General features: G+C 45.6%; 1 protein-coding gene across 4 annotated transcripts in view; it reads left to right on the forward strand.

Moving 5' to 3' along the window:
- LOC128305845 (diacylglycerol kinase 1) overlaps positions 1-21990 on the forward strand; it is a 73326-nt gene that overhangs the window by 47654 nt on the left and 3682 nt on the right. For all 4 annotated transcript variants that reach the window (XR_008287468.1, XM_053043463.1, XM_053043461.1 and 1 more), the window contains exons 5-18: positions 4638-4848; positions 4965-5135; positions 5223-5405; positions 6123-6245; positions 9623-9747; positions 10090-10198; positions 14103-14231; positions 14359-14570; positions 15361-15501; positions 16039-16539; positions 16635-17252; positions 21282-21437; positions 21512-21728; positions 21792-21973. Coding sequence is in view for 3 of the 4 variants with exons in the window: in XM_053043463.1 (XP_052899423.1) it covers positions 4638-4848; positions 4965-5135; positions 5223-5405; positions 6123-6245; positions 9623-9747; positions 10090-10198; positions 14103-14231; positions 14359-14570; positions 15361-15501; positions 16039-16539; positions 16635-17252; positions 21282-21437; positions 21512-21728; positions 21792-21973 (3078 nt within the window). In the remaining variant the exon portion in view is untranslated. The remainder of the gene's footprint in view (positions 1-4637; positions 4849-4964; positions 5136-5222; positions 5406-6122; positions 6246-9622; positions 9748-10089; positions 10199-14102; positions 14232-14358; positions 14571-15360; positions 15502-16038; positions 16540-16634; positions 17253-21281; positions 21438-21511; positions 21729-21791; positions 21974-21990) is intronic.

Below are 21990 nucleotides of genomic sequence, written 5' to 3' on the forward strand. Positions count from 1 at the left end.
GTTCACTTGTGTTCTTTAAAAAAAACTTATGTATGTATGGGAACTTTGGGTACGCCAAATTCAATAAACACAGCATTACTCAATCAACATTTGTGCCGAACAACATCGAACAAACAAGGGATGTAATCCGGACATCCATTGCTGTCAGTGTCGCTGCCCATACGCACGCCTAATACGCGAAGCAGTTTGCAAAGTCGCCTAATAGATCATGTCCTGGAAGTTCAATTTTTTTTTATTAAACCGCTTTGATACATTATGACGATGGTACAAATTGTCATACTGTTGCGAAAATAAATAGACCCTGTGGTGCCATCGGCCCAGAATCGGCCGTCAATCCATTGGCGCTCGCTTGACGCGCCTCGGAAAAAGGTTGTCGTGTTGACTTCAAACGTAACTACCTTCGAATCGCCCGTTGCCTTCCGGCCGTTTCCATCATGCGTTACACGTTCAGCTGCACAAACACAAACCATCCCTGGGGGGAAGGGAAAAAGGGCGAAAAAATTGAAAGATACTTTTTTTCCCTGGCTCGTATTAGGTCCGAAAATAAGTTTAGCCCCTTTTTTATAAGTTTATTTTAAAAAAATTCTTACGAATATTGCTGTGAGGATCTTGCTTGATTTGTCACACACCGCACACATCAAACTTATCTTGGTGTTAGGATGTCCTTCTAAAGATCACCGTCCTGAGCGTTAAAAATACTAGGAACAATTTCCGCAGATGACACTTTTTGGGCACAAAATCCAACTTTTCGAACTAACCAAATGCACAATTTGTACCATCCGAATCACAAATGTGCTAATAAAGTTTTGTTATGACATATTCCAGCTTAATTTACGACATTTTCAATAGATCTAGCCCCACCGGATTCAAAATGGCCGACACTTACTTGCGAACCTAATGTATTCGGATGTTCGTTTTCTCGCATGGTGCGTAAATCGGTTTATCCTTAACGGTACGGAAGACGACAGTTGTTTCCCATGTGCCGGCCGTCCACGCGTTCCCCATCGCATCCGTCCCTGTACCAGCAACCAAAACAATCAACCGTGCGTGAGCCAACACGGAAAGTATTTTGCCACGGTTTCGACGTTAGCTTTTATGCTCACTCGCCGGATCGCATCCCATGTCACAAGGCCTGCCTATCAAAGTGACATCGAAATCGGCGAAGGTCAATAGCCGGAAAGTCAGCGGCAAAGATTTGCGGCAAGTAAAGAATATGGGGGGAAAAAACGAACACACCAACAGCTGACGATTGAAAGAAGGGCCTTCCATTACAAGCATTCCAGGCTTAGGCTGGGAGCGCTGGAAAACATAGCCCGTGTATGGCACACCATGGCTTGCTCAATGCGCTGACAATGATGAAATCCTCCACGACGATCATTCAAGCCCCTTCTGGCCGTTACCACCCTCGTGCCCTTTCCGTGCACGGTTTTATGAAAATGGGAGGATATTTCTGATGTGCTCACCGAACAATATCTGCCACCGTTGCCGAACACGTTTGATGATATTTCTCAGCTTTTCCCACACCTCCCGCGGGCCAGTAAAAGTCTTTCGCGCTATCGCTTTCGTCCGGTGGACAAATGCGACGGAAAGGAAACAAATATACGACGCACTCAAATGGCGTAAAAGTGAACAGGAAAGTTGCTTCATCTCTTCGACCAATTTACCCACAATCAAATGGACGATTGTGTTTGCTAACGCATAGACCGATCGGCAGGGGATGGATGCGGTCGTGGATGGCGGTGATGTATTCCGTTCGTTTCCAATAATTTTGTGCGTCAAAGCAAAACAAAAAAAAAAACAGTTGTGTGAACGGTTCGACGATTCGTCCTTCGAAGTGGTTGGTTGGTGCGAATGGAAGACCATCCGGAAGGATAAAGGGTATTAGCGAAGGGTCATCGCCGGTTCGCTCGGAGCGCCTTATGTGGTAACAATATTCTGTTCGTTGCGGAATATACTTATCTTGAAGCAAAAGGCCTTGTCCGTTCCTGATGAAATAAAAAAACTTATCTATTCGCAGTATTCGTTTTGGCTTTAATTGCGATCAATTTTGAGGATGAAAGAATCACATTGTGGACAAGTCATAAAGTTAAGATATTTGAAAGCACTGGTGCTCAGATACAAGGAGGCAAACTTTCTTCAACATTCAGATGTGAAAGTAATCATTTTAGTGCACCCAATGTGGTGTCGTATTAAATGCTGAGGTATGGAGTATATTTTTCACAAAATTCCTCAAAGATTTCTATCAGTGCCAGGTTTAAAAATACAAAATCTTCCCACTATCTTGCCACCTCCTGAAACTGCCTGTTTACGTCATCAGCACATTGCGTCATTGCCAAGTTAATTGTAACTAGAAATACATTTCGTTAGTTTATAATTTTCTTGCCTACATTTTTATACATCATCCCCGTAGCGTAACTCCCAACCGCCGGCGGAAAATTGTGGTGACGTTTTCAACGCCTTCCGAACGTATGTATCGTTCCCGTTTGTTCCGGTTGTGCTTGTGGCACAGTTTGCCATAATCCTACACCCTTGTCCCGGTTGTTTGATAATTATAACTTCAGACTAATTAACTTTTCCGGCAAAAGTGAACTGTTGAGAAGCAGTTGAGCGCTGTCAGCAACCACGTAAGCCCAACGGAAAGCGACTTCGGGCTAATGCCTTGCCGGCAGTGTAAGACGATACCGGAAGCTTTCGCTTTATCGGCAGCCATTTTTCCAATCACTATCCACTCAAATGTCAATGTCGGTCGGGCCTGCCCTGTTTCATGTGGCGCCTTCTAGCGAGGGCTGGCACGAAAAATGATGATGGCAACCAATTTTGCAAACCTCCGGTTGCCGCGGCCCCACGAAGAAAAGTTCTTCCCATTGCGCCCGTTCGGAAAACCACTCGGCACAATGTACGCTAACCGTATGGTTTGCCATAATGCTGCCTCACTTTTGCCTCACGATCACTGATATGACAGCATGGTAATAAATTTTGATTATAGCCTTAACAAGGAGGCTTAAACATTCGGCTTCTTCATCTCTACCGTTTCTGGAGCAATATCAAGCGCCTGCCGTCCCAGTTCCGTGACCGCGCATCCGGAGTTTGCTCGATCCGCTTTGGCTTTCCCGCCATGCTAACCACCGGCGCCGGTATCCGACGTTCGACGAATACTAATCATACGTTGAGTAGTCCGGAGATTATGGCTTAAAAACCCCGCATCTTTCACTTACGAAATGATGTCCCGGCCTGGCTCGTACGCCCTCCCGCAGTGCAATATCCAAAATATCGTCCCGACACACGTGGGCTGTTGATTGATGGAGCCGCGTGCCGTGTGGGTGTGGGACGGGCAAAAAAGTGACCGGCAAGGGTAAACAGCAGGTTGTGCACACAGTTCTAATGAGAATGGTACGTTTTACGGGTACGTGAACGGCACTCCAATGACGACACGTATGCAGGCCCCGTATTCATGCACAATCCGTGTACATGATTATGCCTTTTTGGGGGGGTGAAGGCTGAAATTGCTGCACCGCACAAACTTTCCAGTTTGCGAAATTATTGAAAGCCAAGCCTGGCCGGATGATCTCGCCGATAAGCTGTTGTGCAGTAAGCCTTTGCACCCGATGGAAACTGGAATCTGTTCTGCATTACACAATTAAAATTCTCTTAAAATAGTTTGCATAACAGTCATTCCGTTCATTGTTTATGAAGCTGTTTTTTTATTTAACTTTAATATTAGACACTAAGCATTCTATACGGTGTTGCTACTTTTCCACCGAGCAAGTAGTCACAATTAAACTCAAGTAAATTGTCTTCTAAATCCCAGAGTATTGTGCAGTCCCTTAGTCCCCAGTATCGCAATGGGGGCACTGTAACAAACTTGTAGTACTTTTTCTAATGCCCTTAGAAGCCCCTTAAGACGATTCATCTTTCTCATCCCCCGGCTGCTGCCGGATGTGTCGAGAAGCAGCAGCAACCAGAGCGTTCTACTGTCGTTCTACGATCGTGTCTCAAACTCGTTAATCTTGTTTTTGCACAGATGACACCCCTGTGCAGCTAGAAAAAGGTCCGGAAAAAACAGAAGAAAACGAAAACGGGACACTTAATTGAAATAACTGTGAAAGCGATGCGGACGAGAGCAAAAATTCTAGTAACAAACACTAAGGCGAAAAGGAAAGCTTTTTTTTTGTTTGGTGTCCTACGTTTCATGTAAAGGATGAGAAGCAGGCATAATCTTTACTTCAGTTAAGTAAATTGCCTCAAAGCGATTAAGATTTTTAAAGCGACCCAGGCTTTAAAGGAACAACTTTTTTAATTGTTTTCCTTTTCTCATTAAAGAGTTTTCTTCTTTGTAAGCTTGGAATATTATGTTGAATATTGTGTTTATGCTCTATATTTGTTGGTAATTCGTCCAGCGAAAGTTCGATAAGATGTTTTTTTGTTCAATTGATAACAGGGCCTTACAGGGTGTCTCAAAACGATGTGTCGAACGATAATTTTGAACATTCACATTTCAACATCTGCCTTACAGAGGGCATTCAATTCCCAATGGAGAACATTCCAAATGCCATTTCTAAATCAGTACTTCACCCTTCAATCGATCGTACCATATCTGCACCCGACACCTCACCGACCACTTTCTTCCTCTCGCACAGGACATCGACTACGATGGGTTTCGAAAGTTTCTCGACTCGTTCCTGGACTGCGAAACACCGGAGGACTTGTCAAAGCACCTGTTCATATCATTCCTGCAGCCGGCCCTCTACCAGGCACAGCAGCAACAGCACAGCCACGGGAAGGCCCTCAGTCAAATGGCGGCGATTAGCAGCAATGCAGCCTGTGCTCCAGTAACATCCCATAATCGAGGTAACGCCAAGGTCACATGCACACTTTTGTGTTAGCAATTATTTTCACGGGCTTGGATTTTCATACTCACTCACACACACAAAATGATGAACATTTCGTGCCCTCCTTTCCACCAGGCTCCATCCCGAACCTAAACAGCATAGTGGACATTCCGACACCGCAGCCGTCGCAGGAATCGCAGCGGAACAGCTTCGTCGAACGGATACACGGGCTCACCGATAAGCTGCAGTCACTCGGGCATCTCGGGCTCGACAGCGGTGGCGACAGTAGCAACAAAGGCAAATGCGGTACGTACCAGCAGCTCCCGCGCGCCGCAGGCTCATGGGATACGGTTGCGCCATTTTTCACTTCTACTTGCTTCGCACCCCTTCCAGGGACGGTCCACCCGATGCTGACGGTAACGCCGAGCCCGATGGGCTGTACACCGCCGATCCTGCAGCCACCGTTCCGTCGTTCGGCCGATTCCAGTCCCTCACATTCGCATTCGCACAGTCACTCGCAGATTTCCCGGAACTCGTCGCGCAAAAGCAACAACTCCGTCAACTGTCGTATCGAAGGTAAATATTATCGTCCCGTCCCGGATGGCCTACTTTTGCGCTACCCATGCGGCGGCGGCAGCAAGCCTCGTCCGAGTGGGCGACCCCGCAATTCGACCCCGATTCGGTCCGCAGCAGAGACAGGTGTCCAAACACCGGTGTGATTGTGAAATCAGCTAAACAGAAAAATGCGAAAGCATCTGTCAATCTTCAAGCGGATGGTTTTGTTTCGTTGTAAATTCATCTCTGATTTCACCCCCACCGTAGCGAAGAAGCTACCTGTTGCATGTCAATTCACATATCGATTCTGTTTCATTCCGATCCGCTTTTGTGGACGGAGGTGTGTTCGGGTTGTGGAATGTGCTGGAACGGTAAGCCTCAGCTTATCCACCGACCGGGATGATGTGCTCCCATATGCGTTACCTCTAGTGATTCACCTTCATTGCGTATTATCTCAACTTCACTGCACGAAGGCACGTTCGCATGAACAAATTTAGCGTGCCCGGGAGCTTTGGTGAATTCTCAATTTCCTGGAATCGGTCAACAAGGCCGGCGAGCGTGTTGGAGTTGATGACGTGACGGCAGGGATTTAACTTCTGCACTCTTTTTCGCTCGCACCGTTCAGGGTTAGGTACCATCCGATACCTACAGCCAGCGCTCGGTTATCGAGAACGGTTTGCAGCTATCTGCGCCTGACGTGTATTTCTAATACCCAGAACCCTGTTCATTCCGTTGCAGATGTGCGGCTGATTCCTAGAAAGCAATCATTTTTGGATCCGTTACTGCTGAAGGTACCGCTCAAGGATGTTGTCTGTTATCTATCGCTGCTGGAGGCTGGCCGACCGGAGGATAAGCTCGAGTGTAAGTATACAAACAGTATATTTTAACGAGTGTCTCGGCACGGGTCGAGAATGTTCCGGTGTGGGCCACTGTGACTTGAGTAGGCTTGTGAGAAGCTTGTTTCTGATCGATCATTTGATTTGCACGAACTCTAATTTTGTTAAATATCCTTTTAAGCATCGGGATATACGATACCGTTTCTTTTAATAGTTCAATGTTTTATTAAAATAGAAATAGAAATAGATTTTTTTTCGTTCCTAATAAACTGATTAGAATGACAACTAAAGTATAATTATGCATCGAAAGTATATCATCCACCATTTCCTCCCAGACATACCTCACTAACTGATAGCTGCTTAAGTGACGAGTAAAATTGCAAAGTTTGCCTAAGCTTCAATCCACTTTGCGTGCCAAACAAAGAAGACGCTGTATCTTAAATTGCTTTTCATTTTTCTACATTTGGCGTGCTAAAAATACTAGCTGCAAACTTCCAAACTCCCTTAACTCGTTTTTCAAACTTCGAAGAAATAAAAACAACTCCAAAAGCTCCCGTTGTTGAAACTAAAACAAGGGAGCAAACAAAAAATACAAAACATATAGAGTCAAAAAGTTCTTTTAACTTGCAATCCACTCAGACGTCGCTGGCAGAGGATCATGGGAAAATAAATAGCATCCAGCCCAAGCCAGCCAGCCAAGCCACACAAACGGAGTGTGCTACTTCAGTAATCCTTTGATACGATGAAGCACTCGCGCGCGCACTTGGCAGTGAGGGCCCCATTACCATACAAATGGCAATCATCATCGCTTACGTCCCGTCCCGGCCACTAGCTTTTTTGGGGAGGGGGGTGCTTGCAACAAGACTTTGTCCCATTCGGAAGACCGAAACAATAACCCTACGGCCCGTCGCACTGGCCATGCAATAACGAAATTCCACATGCATTAGAGAACTGCTTTATTTATGCGCACGCAACACATCGTTGCATACAATCCAAGAACTGGTGGCACTGGTGCTCTTGGCCTCACGATGGGCGCATGTTGTTCTCGCAAAGGACACCAATATTCGGTTTTATCGCCAGGGTTGAGTTTTCTGTTCGAACTCGCTCACATTGGCAAGCGTTTGATTATGCAGTAAATGAAGCTAACCGAGAGCCCGTGTTCTCCTGCGAATAGGCGAATTGGTGGTGATGATTGACCATGTGCGCTATTGAGAAAATTCTTTCGACCCAACCGCTACATTACTTTGTCCGGTCGGGAGGAAAAGTTTTCGGACTCTGCAACAACTCTTATTGGCATTGTTCCCCAAATATTCCATTTCTGTAGCGATCTTGCTACTTCGAAAGAACTTTGTGAGCACAAAATGGACAGAATCTTGCAGTTACTCCATCAACGATAAGCAATCAAAGCTGGACAACTGACTTTCTTGCATTCCGATATCTCTTTCTTGATTTATTTTTCCTTCAGAGTTCTTATAGGAATAACTTTCTAACATTAGCACGAGAAAAACGAGTACTGTCTGGTGTATTCATACAGTTCCCTTTGATCGTTTCTTGTAGCGAGTTCCGATGGGATGTATAACTTATGGTTGTATGATTTTCAATCAACATCATTCGACTACCAGGTAGACAAAAAAGGAAGCTAGCTTGCTACTAAAGTCTTCTTATTGACCTGAATGAACATGAGTGATATATTGTGGTTGAGGGAAAAAACCCAACGCCTTCATCTTCCAGAGCTGTCTTTTATTGGAGGAAAATATCAAAGCATTGCCTTAAGGCTGTAGCGATTAAACGTTTCTTATTGAATCTTTCTTTTACTATAGTTTGTGAATCAGTTCGCTGTAGTGCATAGACCAAGAATTTGAACATGCTTTTTCTTCCTTTTTGAAACGAGTGTGGAATTCATGTTTTGGTTGACCGTAGCTTGAGATAAAGGAACGAAACGCTCAATACAGAGACATGGGTCGATTTTCTCGTACAATAAGAAACGTCAAAGTATCTTCCCTTCTCTTGACCAACAAAAGGACGTCATTATCGTCGTCTCTTCACCATCCACGTCCAACCTCACCGCTTCTCATGAGCCATTTGTGCCCGAATGCTATAGCAACACTAATTTTTGCCGATAGGTTTTATGTTCGCTCTCTGTTTTATCTCATGCACTGACGGGCGAATGTGTGTGTATGTGTGAAAACATCGCTTGAATGTAACCTGAAGGCTAAAGAACTATTTACGGGGAGGCGAGCGGTTTCCATCTTGCCACCTCCATCCATCGGTAAGCTTCTCATGGTCGATCAATTTGCCATTTGAGCGCATAAGTGCCTACCGTCCTACGGTTGATGGATAAACGCCGTTGACTTACGATAAACCGGTAACCCGCCTCACGTTTGCCGCAAGGTGTCCGGGTGGGCGGTCACCAGAAACATTGAAGCAAAGGATGTATCCGGTCTCCACATTTTCAACGCTCTCTTCCTCCCCACCCAAACTTGGGATTCCCATGCACGCATCCTTTACGTACATTCGTCAAGACGCTAACCGATTGCTGGCGAAAGGCTTTCTCATAATATTTATTTATAGATATATTTCCGATTCATATCAAATGGCAACCGTCACAGTGCCTGGGAAATAAACATACGACCGGCACCGCAGGAAAGAAAGCCCTTCCCAAGAAGCACACACACACCAACGCAACTTTCTCAACCGAGCCATCCGGGGCCGGCACACTAAAACAAAAGGGCGTTGTATTTTCATCGAGGGTTTTACACCAGATCCACCGCGTGATCCACTTGCAGCGCAATAGATTGGAGTAGTAATGGCGGATACTACACCGGAGGGTCAACTCGGATACGCTTTTGCCCCGGGCCCTTCGGATCGACAGCCGGCTTGGCCCGCTGTGCCCCTTTTTGCTGCTGTCCGCACTGAAATTGTGTCGGATATGGTGCAATAACAAATGGCTTTCTCGGCGGGAGATGGGCGCTTTTAAGAAAAATGACCAACATTACGGCAGATAAGCTATTTTCGAAATGGTTTCAATTTTTCAAAACACACCCTTCGAGGGCGGGGGGTTTGGTTGCTGTCAGTGCGGGGAAACGAAAGGGCTCAAGTTTTCCATCATACTAATGATAGCGGAATATATTTGATTGTTTTCCTATTGTTATGCATTGGGCAGTAAAGTTTAATGCCCTGTGGATCAATCTGTGTTATAAACGATGCTGTAGTCAAAATAAAATCCAATTGACGCTCCAATATTTACATCCCACGGTAGTATGCCGGGGGTAAATAGAAATTTATTTTTAGTAAAATTTAACTACTTTTTTATTTTAAGTGAACTTTGTTCTAGCTCTTGCTATCCCGAGAAACATTTCCACTGTTTGCGTTATTCAAATGTTTACCCTTTTCTGCTCGCAGTTATGTTCCGGCTGTACGACACCGACGGAAACGGAGTCCTCGACACGACCGAAACGGATGCAATCGTCAACCAGATGATGTCGGTAGCGGAATATCTCGGCTGGGACGTGTCCGAACTGCGGCCGGTAAGTACTGCAATCAATCCCAACCGTGCACGCGCTTCCGATCAGCAAGCATTCGCCTTGTTGACCGTTCGTGGTGCACGTGGCATTTTGCTCGATCCACCAAGTCACAGGCTACGGTGCCGGGAGGGGGTGGGCAGTGCTTCATAAAAGTGTATCATAAATAGAACTGCCGGTTTTTTTGTTTGTATTAACCATGAAAAGCATCGCCGTTCAGTTATCGACACAGTTTGCTGATTAATTTTTTTTCTGTTTCGCTTTCCTTTCCGCTTTCGCCCTCGGTTGCGGACGACACCAAACGGATGCTGCTGCTCGACACGCAATTCGCGTCAATTCTAAAAACAGATTCTCCAGGACATGATGACTGAGATTGACTACGACGGTGATGGGTGCGTTTCGCTGGAGGAATGGCAACGCGGTGGACTGACAACGATCCCGCTGCTGGTACTTCTCGGTAAGCCACATCCCAACGGGACGGTAGGCCATATTATGCACTTCCTAGAACACTTCACAAAGCGTCAGACAGTGTGCGACCAGTTCTTTATTTCTCCACGAAAACCAAACTGACGCAGAAGAAAGAGCAACGAATAAACAAAAACACCACCACCCCCCGGTGAAAGGAAGAACACAGCGTGTAATCAAATATCCTGACGCGCAAACAACCGACCGGGGACACTTTCCACCGGTGCGAGCATGCCATCACTCCAACCCGCCGGCTCCGTTGGTAATGGCGTGGCATGGGGATAATGGTGAAAATCGGGCTGCAAATGAGGCTTGCGAATCTCCTAACCGACCGTTTTACCGGAACCGGTGTCCAATTAAAATTGTTATGCCTTCGCACCGGAGATTATTAGAACGAGGAACTTAATGGTGCACTGGTTGTTGTTGTTTCTGTGCTACAAATGTTTTGCTGTTTATTTCGCCAACAGGAGATGATAAACGGCTTCCTGATTTGTTGTCGTCACAGCATGTTCTATCGAGGGGAATTAAGTACTTACCTTAAGTCCTTCAAGAACATCATTAGTAGTGTAAAACTATTGGCAAGTTTGTTGCTGTTTACGAAGAGAAGCGAATAAGAAGGTTCATTATCTTCTTAGACATCGTTTTTCTTTCTGGAGATGGTATCTAAGAAAGTGGTCTATCCTGCAAAAGTATATTACCGTTTGTTGATGAACAATTCTTTACTTCTCTTTTACTGCCAAGAGATTAGAACTCTTTACATACTTATTATGTGCAGACATTTTTTCGTCAACTTATCGATTAATTCAATCCCCAAATCGTCAAATGTCGCACAACCGGACAAAATGTGTGTAAAATGGTTGAGGCATCAACGTTAATGATGCACTTATGGCCGATCGGTAACGACCCTTGGGCGCGTAAATCGTTGCCTCGGGTGAGGATAATTCAATCAATTATCCAGTCACCACCGGCTCGGTGCGAAACACCTCCGTGCGAACGTACGGATACTAATCTACACTTAACTTAATTGCTCCATTCTCGTTGTGGCGGTGTTGCACATCGCTGCAAGTGCACACGATGATGATTTCGGTACGTGCCCAAGTACACGACGATACCCTGCATCGTTGGGTCGTCCCCATTTGCCGGCGGCAAAGGTGCCAAACCTCCGGAGGGTAATCCACTACGCATCCACACCGACCGAAAACCGAACCCTTACCTCGATCGGGATAAAGTCGTTTTAGTGTTGATAAAAGTCGTGTCGAAGTGTTCGGATAGTTCCCATTTCCCAGGGGATCAATTCCGTTCGGCCGCTAATGCCCAACGTGCCCAGCTACCCGCGTGCACTGGAATCGGAACCCACATAATGCTATAATGCAATCGACAACCGCAAAGCTAACAGTTTCTTCGCCTTTACCACGTAACGTCATCAATCAGCACGCAAAAAGCAAACACTGTCATCTTATCCGCACGCTTCGACCGTATAGAGCGGGCGCCGGGTTTTTGTAGGATGTTTCGTTCGTCACCTGAAACCAACTACCACCAGTTTGGCAAGAGCTCTCCCTTGTCAGCCCTTTGTCATCATCCCGCGTGTCTGTTTTGCCCCGAGCTTTTGAACCCGATTAATACGATTGTGGCTTGCAGTAGCATGGGCCTCGTACCACCCTCTCGAGCTGGTAAATCGATACGATCAAGCATAAAAGGATGGCTGAAGTGGTTTGCCAATGCCACATCTCCACCAGCCGTGCAAAAACCTCCGTCGGAGACACATCCGTAAACATCTCAGCGCAAACGGAAGGAAAGCAATTCCACTGAAAAATCCGGGTCAATGAACACCCCCGAACAATGGTGAAAAGGGCGGGGGAAGGTGGGATTAGCTGAAACGCATCCATCATGCGACGAAGTGCCTCACTAAGCTACCCATCAGGCGACCACTCGATTGAGCAGTGACAGAGACTGATGTGAATCTATTTTTGTGTGCCGTTTCGTACGCTTATCGGCACGGCGGGGGACGATGAGTACTATCGAAATTAATTTTATACTCATGAGTTAGCTTGCTGGCCTTTATTGGGGTTGTCCGCTCATCCTGCATCCGAATGGTTTATTTTGCATCGTTATGCGGGGATCACGCAAACTAAATGGATATTCTGCTTTGTTTTTGCATAGCTCAATCGTTCCGTCAAAATGGACATATTTAAATTATGTCCATCGTTATGGATGATATTTATTCGATAGGTTCGATAGGTTATCATTAATAGCAGCGTGGTATTAGATGATCATGAATGGCATAGAAGTTCCGGGCTTTTCTTAGATAATCCAATCTTGGAATGTTTATTATATTTAGTTTTGCTTCTGTATTGTTTATATTGGACAACATTGAAAGAAGGCTGGAGGAATTTAAAACACCAAACTTCAAGTTAATCGCAAAAAAGCCTGCGATTAATTTTTGGTTCAAGTTCAATCCCTTTGTTTGTATACAGTAGAACGCCAATTATCCGTCCGCTCATCGGAAATCCACGATTATCGGATAATCGGATAGTCAATAACATCTCATTTCATGATATCGCGTAACATTAACATGGGGAAGACTATTTTTAGTTATAATTTATTTTTCCTGTGTATTTTATAGCAACATTATTTATAGAGTTCATTATTATAAGCTGCAACAGGATCAATTAATTGTAATTATTTTATTTTTAAGAAATTGAGCTTTATTATATCTTTGAAAAATGTTGAAAAAATATTCGGAATATGACAAATTTCCTTTGGAATTGTCATTTCGGAGCTGCACAAATAATAAGACACCCGATTAAATGTAGCCTTTGCACTCATTGGATCATTATCGCAGCCATTGGTTTGATCAGTTTTCAAAAACCTCAGCATAAAGTATGAACTGATACATTGAAATTGACTCTAGCTCATATTTCCAGCGAATCGATCTCTCCTACCATATTTTCTCTCATGAAAGTATATTGCAGTATCGATGAGGATTACAGTTGCGAATTTGATCTATTTCACAACTTTTCATGTTGGTATGATGCAGTGCACGTTTGTAGTTTTTTTCGCGGAAACAAGGAATATTAATTAATAGATCAAAGCACATAATATACAAACAGTTCTTTGCAAGTACACAGTTCGAATACGTCCAATGCATGATAAAAAGCCTTTTGGGGCCAACCAAGCTTAATGAGAATTCTAGTGAATACGTCATGGAACGGTACGTGGTATCGGTGATGTAGTATACGTACTAGAAAATGCCTTAAAGCATTTGTACAATGTCTGTAACGTTCGCACAACAGTTGTGTAAAGATGGTTTCGCAGTGGAAACCCGCTCACTCACTCGTCTATTCCCGGTAGCTTTGTTTGCCATCTCAAACACACATCGCAGCTGGTCATTAGTATTCCAGCCTTGGCCCGAAGCCTTAGCGGTTCCTGGGCAGCATCAATCTACCAGCGCGAAAAACGATCGCCAGTCTCCACGGATAACGGCCGCACTTTTCCGATATGCTCTACGCCTGCGGAACATTTTAGTGCACTTTTGTGCGGAAACGCCTCACCTTCGGCGTGTGTAGCTTAGTGTACCACTGTGTGCAATTTGTGCATTGTTCGCCTGTCGATGCGAAGCAACGCCGGTCCAATCCGAAACCCATCACGATCGATCATGGTACGCTCGCGTTCTCGGAACTCCCTCGAGGAAATGGACGATTTTCCGATGGCTAATTCCCGGTAATTGATGGCACACGACGAGCGGGAATCTCGACGGGCACATAAATCCTTCCAGCTCTACTTTGTCCGCTGTGCAAAACTATGTACGGTCCCATTAAATTTCTTTTCCTCGCTTATTTGTCCCATTTTTCCTGCGCGTCCCATTCCATTGGAACTATTACTACAAACGCATCCAGGCGTCGACAATACGCTGAAGGAAGACGGATACCATGTGTGGCGATTGAAACATTTCAGCAAACCTGCCTACTGCAACATGTGCCTCAATATGCTTGTCGGGCTTGGGAAGAAGGGCCTCTGCTGTGTGCGTAAGTATTACGGTTTGGATATCTCTCTATTTTCCAACAACGCCCCGGGTCGTATAGTGGACGTGAGGTGGAATAAAACATTCTTACATTTTCATATCCATATTGCATTCCCATTCCATTTCACCAGTCTGCAAATACACCGTGCATGAACGTTGCGTCCAGCGAGCTCCCGCGTCCTGCATCGCCACCTACGTGAAGTCGAAAAAGTCAAAGGCCACTGCCACGTTCCAGCATCATTGGGTCGAGGGAAACTGCTACGGGCGATGTTCGAAATGCCGCAAGCGGATCAAGGCATACAATGGAATTACTGGGCTGACCTGCCGTTGGTGTCGCATGATGGTGAGCACATTCTCGGCCGTGCGCTTTGCAATGGAATGTAACGCAACTGGAGTTGTGTAAAGAACCGAATATCGGATTTACATGCTCTTTTCATGTTCTGCTTATCCACATAAGGCCATTTTGATTTACACGTGTTTGTCTAAAAATCTGTTTTATGAACCAGAACTCACCGGTTGTTCCGAAATGGGTAATTAACTCCCCACTGCTAAAGTAGGAATTACAACTGCATCTTACAATGGAGACGCCTGGTTATGATTAATTAGATTAATTACTTTCGACCTAACGATTTTTTCTATAATCGGGTAATGATTTTTCTATTATAATTAAATATAAATGATAATTCCATCACAAGATATGATATCTGTTTTCTAATGAATTGGACAAAAGTATGAAGAATTTTAATTTCTTCATTCCGTAATGGAGACGCCTGGTGGATGATGACCAATGCATATTTGCATTGCATTAATAATATAATTGTGACCAAAGTTAGATATATCCAACAGATGTAAAAGGAAATAAATTAAATGAATCTAATATGTGCATTGAATGCCATGTCGATGTGGCACTTTTCCCACAATTCCAATGAAGTACAATTGCTGAAGGATATCAAATAATCTCCACACTAATGATTTTTCCCCAAACACTTGTATGTTTTCTTATAATTTATGCGGGAACAGACATGAAGGCAAAAGTCCTGCGTTTACATTGAACGAGAAATGTATTTTCATTTACATTTACCAGCTTCTCACCTCTGCACCGTATCGTTAATACTGTTCCGTATGATTTGCAGCTTCACAACAAGTGCGCCACGCTCGTGAAGGCGGAGTGTACGCTGGGGGAGTTTGCCAACCTCGTGCTACCACCGACCTCCATCTGTCCGGCCGTGCTCGATCGTCAGAAATCGATCAATTTCACCACCAACAAGGGAAAGGTAAGCCCCGGTGCAAAACTCATTTATTTCCTCGCTCACCACATGCACAGGAAGCGGAAAAATGGAACGATAAATGAAACGGAGCAAAACAAAAAAAAATAAGGAAAAACGCGTAAACGCGATACAAACTGACGTTATTGGTAATCACTTCATGCCTGAGCATTTGTCTGTTTCCGGTGGTGATAAATTGCTTACCATTAATTTATTCAATGTGTGTGTGTGAAACGCATCAATTCAAATCAATATGTACCGTAAAAAACAGTTTCAAGCAAGACCGTTTTTTAATGGTAATGGTGTTTTGATTAAATCGGTAAAATCTTACTCAGATTTATTTTATTTTCGCCCTCATTATGCATTCAATTAAGGGTTTTGAAGCGTGAAAATTAGGAACAAAAATATTATTCAACGTAAAGTGTTGCTCGTTCAACTTTGTTGGGAGATTTTCTTGTGTATCTAAATCCAACAGTTTAAGCAAGAGAAATACACATTTGCTCGTTTATGAGTATCACATATCGTCTTCTTCGTCTCCTGTTACAGAGCGTACCATCGACCATACACTTTCAAATTACCAGCGATCCCGGATGGTGCCCGCTGCTCGTATTTATCAATCCCAAAAGTGGCGGCCGGCAGGGCGACCGCATCCTGCGCAAGTTTCAATACCTGCTGAACCCACGCCAGGTGTACGACCTGTCCAAAGGTGGCCCGCTCGAGGGGCTTACGATGTTTAAGGACGTGCCCAATTTCAAGGTAATTTGCTGCGGTGGCGACGGCACGGTCGGCTGGGTACTGGAGGCAATGGATAGCATTGTGCTACAGTCGCAACCATCAATCGGCGTGATTCCGCTCGGTACGGGCAACGATCTGGCCCGCTGCTTGCGATGGGGCGGTGGGTACGAGGGCGAAAGCATCCCCAAGATTTTGGATAAGATCAATCGTGCCTCGGGCGTGATGCTGGATCGATGGAGCATCGAGGTTAAAAACAATCCATTGGCCGCCGAAGAGACGCCCACCAACGTCACAACCATACCCGGTCACAAGGTAACGTTCGCGCGGTTAAAGATATACAGCAGACGACTTCCTTTCTAACGTCCTCCATATTTATTACCTTTCCACCCGTCCACCCGTCCACCTAGGTGACGCTGTCCGAGAACGTACAGAAGGTAATAGAGCTCTCGCATCGAATAATTGCTGAAAAATCTGTGATCCAAACCAACGATGAAGTTGAAAATAGTACAAACGCGACCGAGCTACCACCAACCAACGGCACGACGCAACGTGCCCACGTGAGTGACAATAATGCTGCCGAGGGTGAACAGGACACCGATGGGGGTGGAATCTCTACCGCCACACCACCGCCCACCCCAACCTCAGCCACACTCGGACCTACCGAGCGAGTAATGGACGGTTTCATAGCCGAGCATGCCAATAGGGGCCCGGCAGCGCTGACCAACGGCGGTGCCACGGTAGTGTCCGGTGTCGACATGGCGGCTAACACCGTCACCAACACTAATAGCACCGATGTCGATAACGGTACCGTGTGTGAGCCGAACGATACAGCAGAACGTGCAGCGGACGATACCGTGAATAGTTCCTATCAACAGCAGCAGCACCAGCACAGCAACGGTGGCACCGCGGACAAACCGAGACCGGAGAAGAAAATTATCGACCTACCAAAGTTGATAAAACCGCAGGTCGGATCGGAATTCACCGTGCCGTACAACATTGTCAATAACTACTTTTCCGTGGGTGTGGTAAGTAGACAACGTGGCTGATCAGTGCACACTAGGCAGCAGAACGTACGTGGAACGTTCGAGGTTTAGAAGCGAGAAGCGAATGAGAAATAAAATGAACCACAACGGTATTATCTACGCCGTTGCAGTGCGCCCGGGCAGAAAGAACTTGGCAAAGTCGCTACCGTTTGAAGTATGCCGATGAAAAGCATTTTCGGCACAGGAAATGGTTTGCTCTTTACAAAGCACTTACCGATGACCGCAACTCCTTTAGTAAGGCGCGAACACAGAGGCAGGAGAAATAGACGAAAAAAAGAAACACTCACACTATTTACGCGCCACGAACGATACTAACGATTCGTTACTTCTTTCATCGCTAAACGCGGTGCGCAACGGGTCGCCTCCATTTTGTCCCACAGCAAGGAGAGACCTACCCTAACGAGGACATATTGGTGTGCTCCAGTTGAACTTTTATTTGCGCTCAAACCTCGCCTCGGACCGTGTAAACAAGCGAACAAACTCCAACCTCGGACGACGAGATCCAACGCTTTTCATTTATTGAGTTGGCTAATTCTTGTCTAGAGTCCTTAAACTTGCTGCACCGAAGGGCGAGACCTTCTTCATTGGAGCCGAGTGTTTTGTTTGTGGTTTGTACGCTACACTACACTCCGGTGTTACACTCTCCATATCGTGAATAGTGCTTCGATAACAGTAACACTTCCGTTTTCCGGTTGACCTGGATCCGGGACCACCGTGTACCGCGTGCCGTGGAACGGAAGAATGTTTTTTTTGTCGTATTGCGAATGTCGTAGAAATTAAACAGTAATTAGTGTGCCGTTTGTTGTGCTGCTTGTGCTGTCGTGTACAGTTTGGCCGTGCCTTTAAAAACCTGATCGTTGTTAATGCTTTTGCGACACTTTAACACTCGCTCCGCTGCTTTCTTACGTGGTTCGCTGCTTAATTATTCAAGCTACCAGATGCAGCTGTGCTGTCGCCGGATTGTGCCGTAGTGTAACCCACCCCATGCACAGCTGAGCTCGAGAGAAATATGCACAATTGTGTATCGTTTGTTGGAAGTATTCAATAAGCTTAGCGTAGCAAACTCATCCCCAAAAGAGGATGCCAAGCATTTGTGCTGTCCAAACTGGGAAGGTACTTCCAAATGTTTTGAAGTATGTTTGTTCGGTGTTTCTGGGTGGTAAAAGTGGCCCGAGGCGTGTAACGAACTGGTACCGGAATGCTTTGCTGCTGGTGAGAATTATGTTGCATATTGTATGATGGGAAACCGTGCAAGATGGTGCTACCCCGAACTGTGTTGGAATGTTCGAAAAGCAAACGGAAAGCCAAATGCTTATTTGTTTAGCGCTTTGTATGTGCCGAGAAGCACAAACGGAATCTAAGCGCCTGTAGATCATATTGATTTAAAGCGTGATGCTTTGCGTTCCTCTAGCGTGAAATTCAAATCGCTGTTATTGGCGCTCATCTAAATCAAATATATGCTAGTAACAAGATTTGTTTGTTTCTATTTCAATTTTTTTATGAGAACTTTCAACATCTTTTTCAACTTTCCTAGTGAAATGCTATTTAGCAATAAAAGCTCATAAAAGCGATAAAAAGAGCTTACTGGCTTTGGCTTCCCTTAACTTTCCACTCAAAATCTACCCCTCGCATAAAAGATTCTTTCGGAAAGATTTATTCTTCGTATGATTTCTTCATTCGTTTCGCGGCTAGTGTGCCACGCAAAAGCTCACGAGCTGCGCCATGCGCAAGCAATATATTATGTGATTTTAGATACCCACGACATGTCTAAACTTGGTCCTCCACAAGCCCACCCCTAACTTCTCACCCCGTTAGTACCCTATTCGCTCATTTCAAACTGTTGCCGCCCGCAAAACAATTTGTCTGTCCGATTATGCTTGTATTATTTGACCGCGGTTTGCAAACCCCGGGCGTGATGTGGAAAACTTTATTGCTTCCGCCACGCTTCGCCGAAGTAGCGTGGCCAAAAACCTGCCACCGGGTTTTGGAATTTTGCAACGCTTGCAGAAGGATTATTAAAATATATATTTCACCTCCCTATTCGCGGCAAAAAGTGTTGAACCGTGGTGGTCGTAAATAACTGGCCCCTGTTGGTGTGTGCCGGCATCAATTTCGTCCCAAAACACGCTCCAACCTTCTAACCTCCTCGAAAAGCTTCCGGAAAGAAACCTCGGTTGCCAGTGGCCATCGGTGGAGGGAACATCAAAGCATAATTTTCACCAGAACAGGCCTCCCCGGGGTGTGCCTCGTGGTGGGAGTGTGTCTGCTTCCTTCACACACAAAGCAAAGCCCAATCAAAGTTGCATAAGCAACCGAAACTTTGGATTGGTAGTAAATTCGTGTGCGCGCATTTCACATTCTGCTCATAAATAACTTCTGCTCCACTCCGCAGCACACCACCCCAAAGACATACGTTCGAATGTTGTGTATATGTGTGGGTGTCTGTGTAGTTTTTTTTGTGTGTGTCATTTTTGTAATCTACCACCAAAAATCATCTACCCATTTGGGAAGTTAACCTCCTGTGTTTGATAGTTTAGAGCTACGAAAGTAACGCAACATTAGCATAGAAACAATGCTACACCCCAACCGGAACCACAATCAGCAAGCGCACCTACCGGAAGGACCAGTTTCTCTCGACCGGTGTTAGTTAGTTTCGCTTAAATCTTCCCTTTCGAGTGCTTCCCCTTTACAAAAACTTTTCTTTATGCGCCTCGTGGCCCCGAGAAGTTATGTAAAGGAGCAACAGCAAAAAAAAAAAACAAATCCTTCTCGTCGCCCTATTTCCTCAAGAACTATCGGGAAAATTCACAAACGAACGGCACGCAATCACCTTTCCGTACGATCGAAATCAGTGAAACCGCACACACCGTCCTATAAATTCGCTGCTGACACCGGACAAAATATGCTTTGTTGGTTGAAATTGCTTCCGCACTCTGGGTTCCGGATTCGAATTCCAAACTCCACGCTACACCACAGGCCACAGCGAAGTGGCTTTGGAGTGTGATAAAAATCTGTTAAGTGTCTTCAGTTACTGTTCGCTTACCCGCGACGGCCTGTGTCCGTTTTGCGTCTTTTGTGCAGTTGTTACGAGTGGGACCTGGCGATTGCCCACCCACAATTCTAACCATTTCACCTATTAAACGTAATCCGGGTCGACTTGTGTGACGCTACCGGTAACTAAAGCTTGTCTATTTATAGTTCCAGCGCAACCGTCCCCGTAACGCAATTACAACCCCCTGGGGGAGCCAATTTTATTTGTTTCTTTCTTGCCTAACATCCAGAACCCAGAGGACAGGACAAAAGGTAGAAATTAAAAAATAGGGAATCGCTTCGAACGTCTTACTGCACGGAATGCTTACCCAATGGTCTACCCAGTGTCTTTGTCCCATGGTGTCATGCACGTGCTCCGCCCGGTGCAAAACGAAGCACGCTCGTCCTGGGACGTGAAATGTAATTTAATTAATTTAACGATTAAAAACCAGTTCGCTGTTCGCAAATACCGACCCGTCTGGTACGGGGCGGGATTAAACAGCTAAATGAATTCGACCCCCGGGCCTGCAAGGTTTTGCTTCCCGCGTTCCGGTCGAATGAATTGGATAACATGGGGATGTATTGCTATCAGCTAATTATCTGCCGCGCGTTATCTGCCACACAAATCAGTATCCTATTTCCATCGCTTGCAATCAGTCACCGGCGGAAGGCTAATTACGGTTCTGTAAGATCATCCGATTATTGAGGATTTTAAAATGGAAACGCGTCGAATGTCGCCGCACAACAATGAATTATAAATCCGATCGTCTTGCCCGGCCTTGTTTGTGCGATCCTACAAAAACAACGAGCGGCAAAATTTGTATCGCGTGACCATTGCCCATTTTCGTTCGGGGAGTAAACTGTTGTTGACGAGGGGCACACAATCCCACGCGGGAAGTATTGCGGATGCATAATCACGCAATCGCTTTGCTTCAATAAATCGTTGCATGATTTCTTTTGTTCGCTTCTCCACCCACGCAGGATGCTGCCATCTGCGTCAAGTTTCACCTTGAACGTGAGAAAAATCCCCACAAATTCAACAGCCGCATGAAGAACAAGCTTTGGTACTTTGAGTACGCCACATCGGAAACGTTCGCTGCGTCCTGCAAGAACCTGCACGAGAATTTGGAGATTGTGGTAAGAGATGCAAAGTTATTTCGTTCAGTTTGGATCGTTTCATTTCCATTCATTTTCACGCCTCTGTTTTGCAGTGCGATGGCGTTTCGCTGGAGCTAGCGAATGGTCCACAGCTGCAGGGTATTGCGTTACTTAACATCCCCTACACGCACGGTGGCTCCAATTTATGGGGCGAACATCTGTCCCAGAAGCGAATGCGCAAGGGTCCGTTTCGCAAGAAGCTTAAAAAATCCGACAAAGAGCTCTCGGCGAACAGTTTCAATTCGGTCGATCTTTCAATCGCCATACAGGGTAAGTCGTGTCAGGGAGACACTCTCGTTTAATGCTGCTCTCACTGTACATTTTGCTTTGCAGATATTGGCGATCGTAAGATAGAAGTGATTGGACTGGAGAACTGTCTTCACATGGGCCAGGTGCGGACGGGTCTGCGGGCATCCGGCCGCCGGTTGGCACAGTGCAGCGAGGTAATAATGACCACCAAGAAAACCTTCCCCATGCAGATCGACGGAGAGCCCTGGATGCAGGGTCCGTGCACGGTAAGTAGCCGTTGGAT

The sequence above is a fragment of the Anopheles moucheti genome, chromosome 3, assembly GCF_943734755.1.
Source record: "Anopheles moucheti chromosome 3, idAnoMoucSN_F20_07, whole genome shotgun sequence".
Classification (NCBI taxonomy): domain Eukaryota; kingdom Metazoa; phylum Arthropoda; class Insecta; order Diptera; family Culicidae; genus Anopheles; species Anopheles moucheti.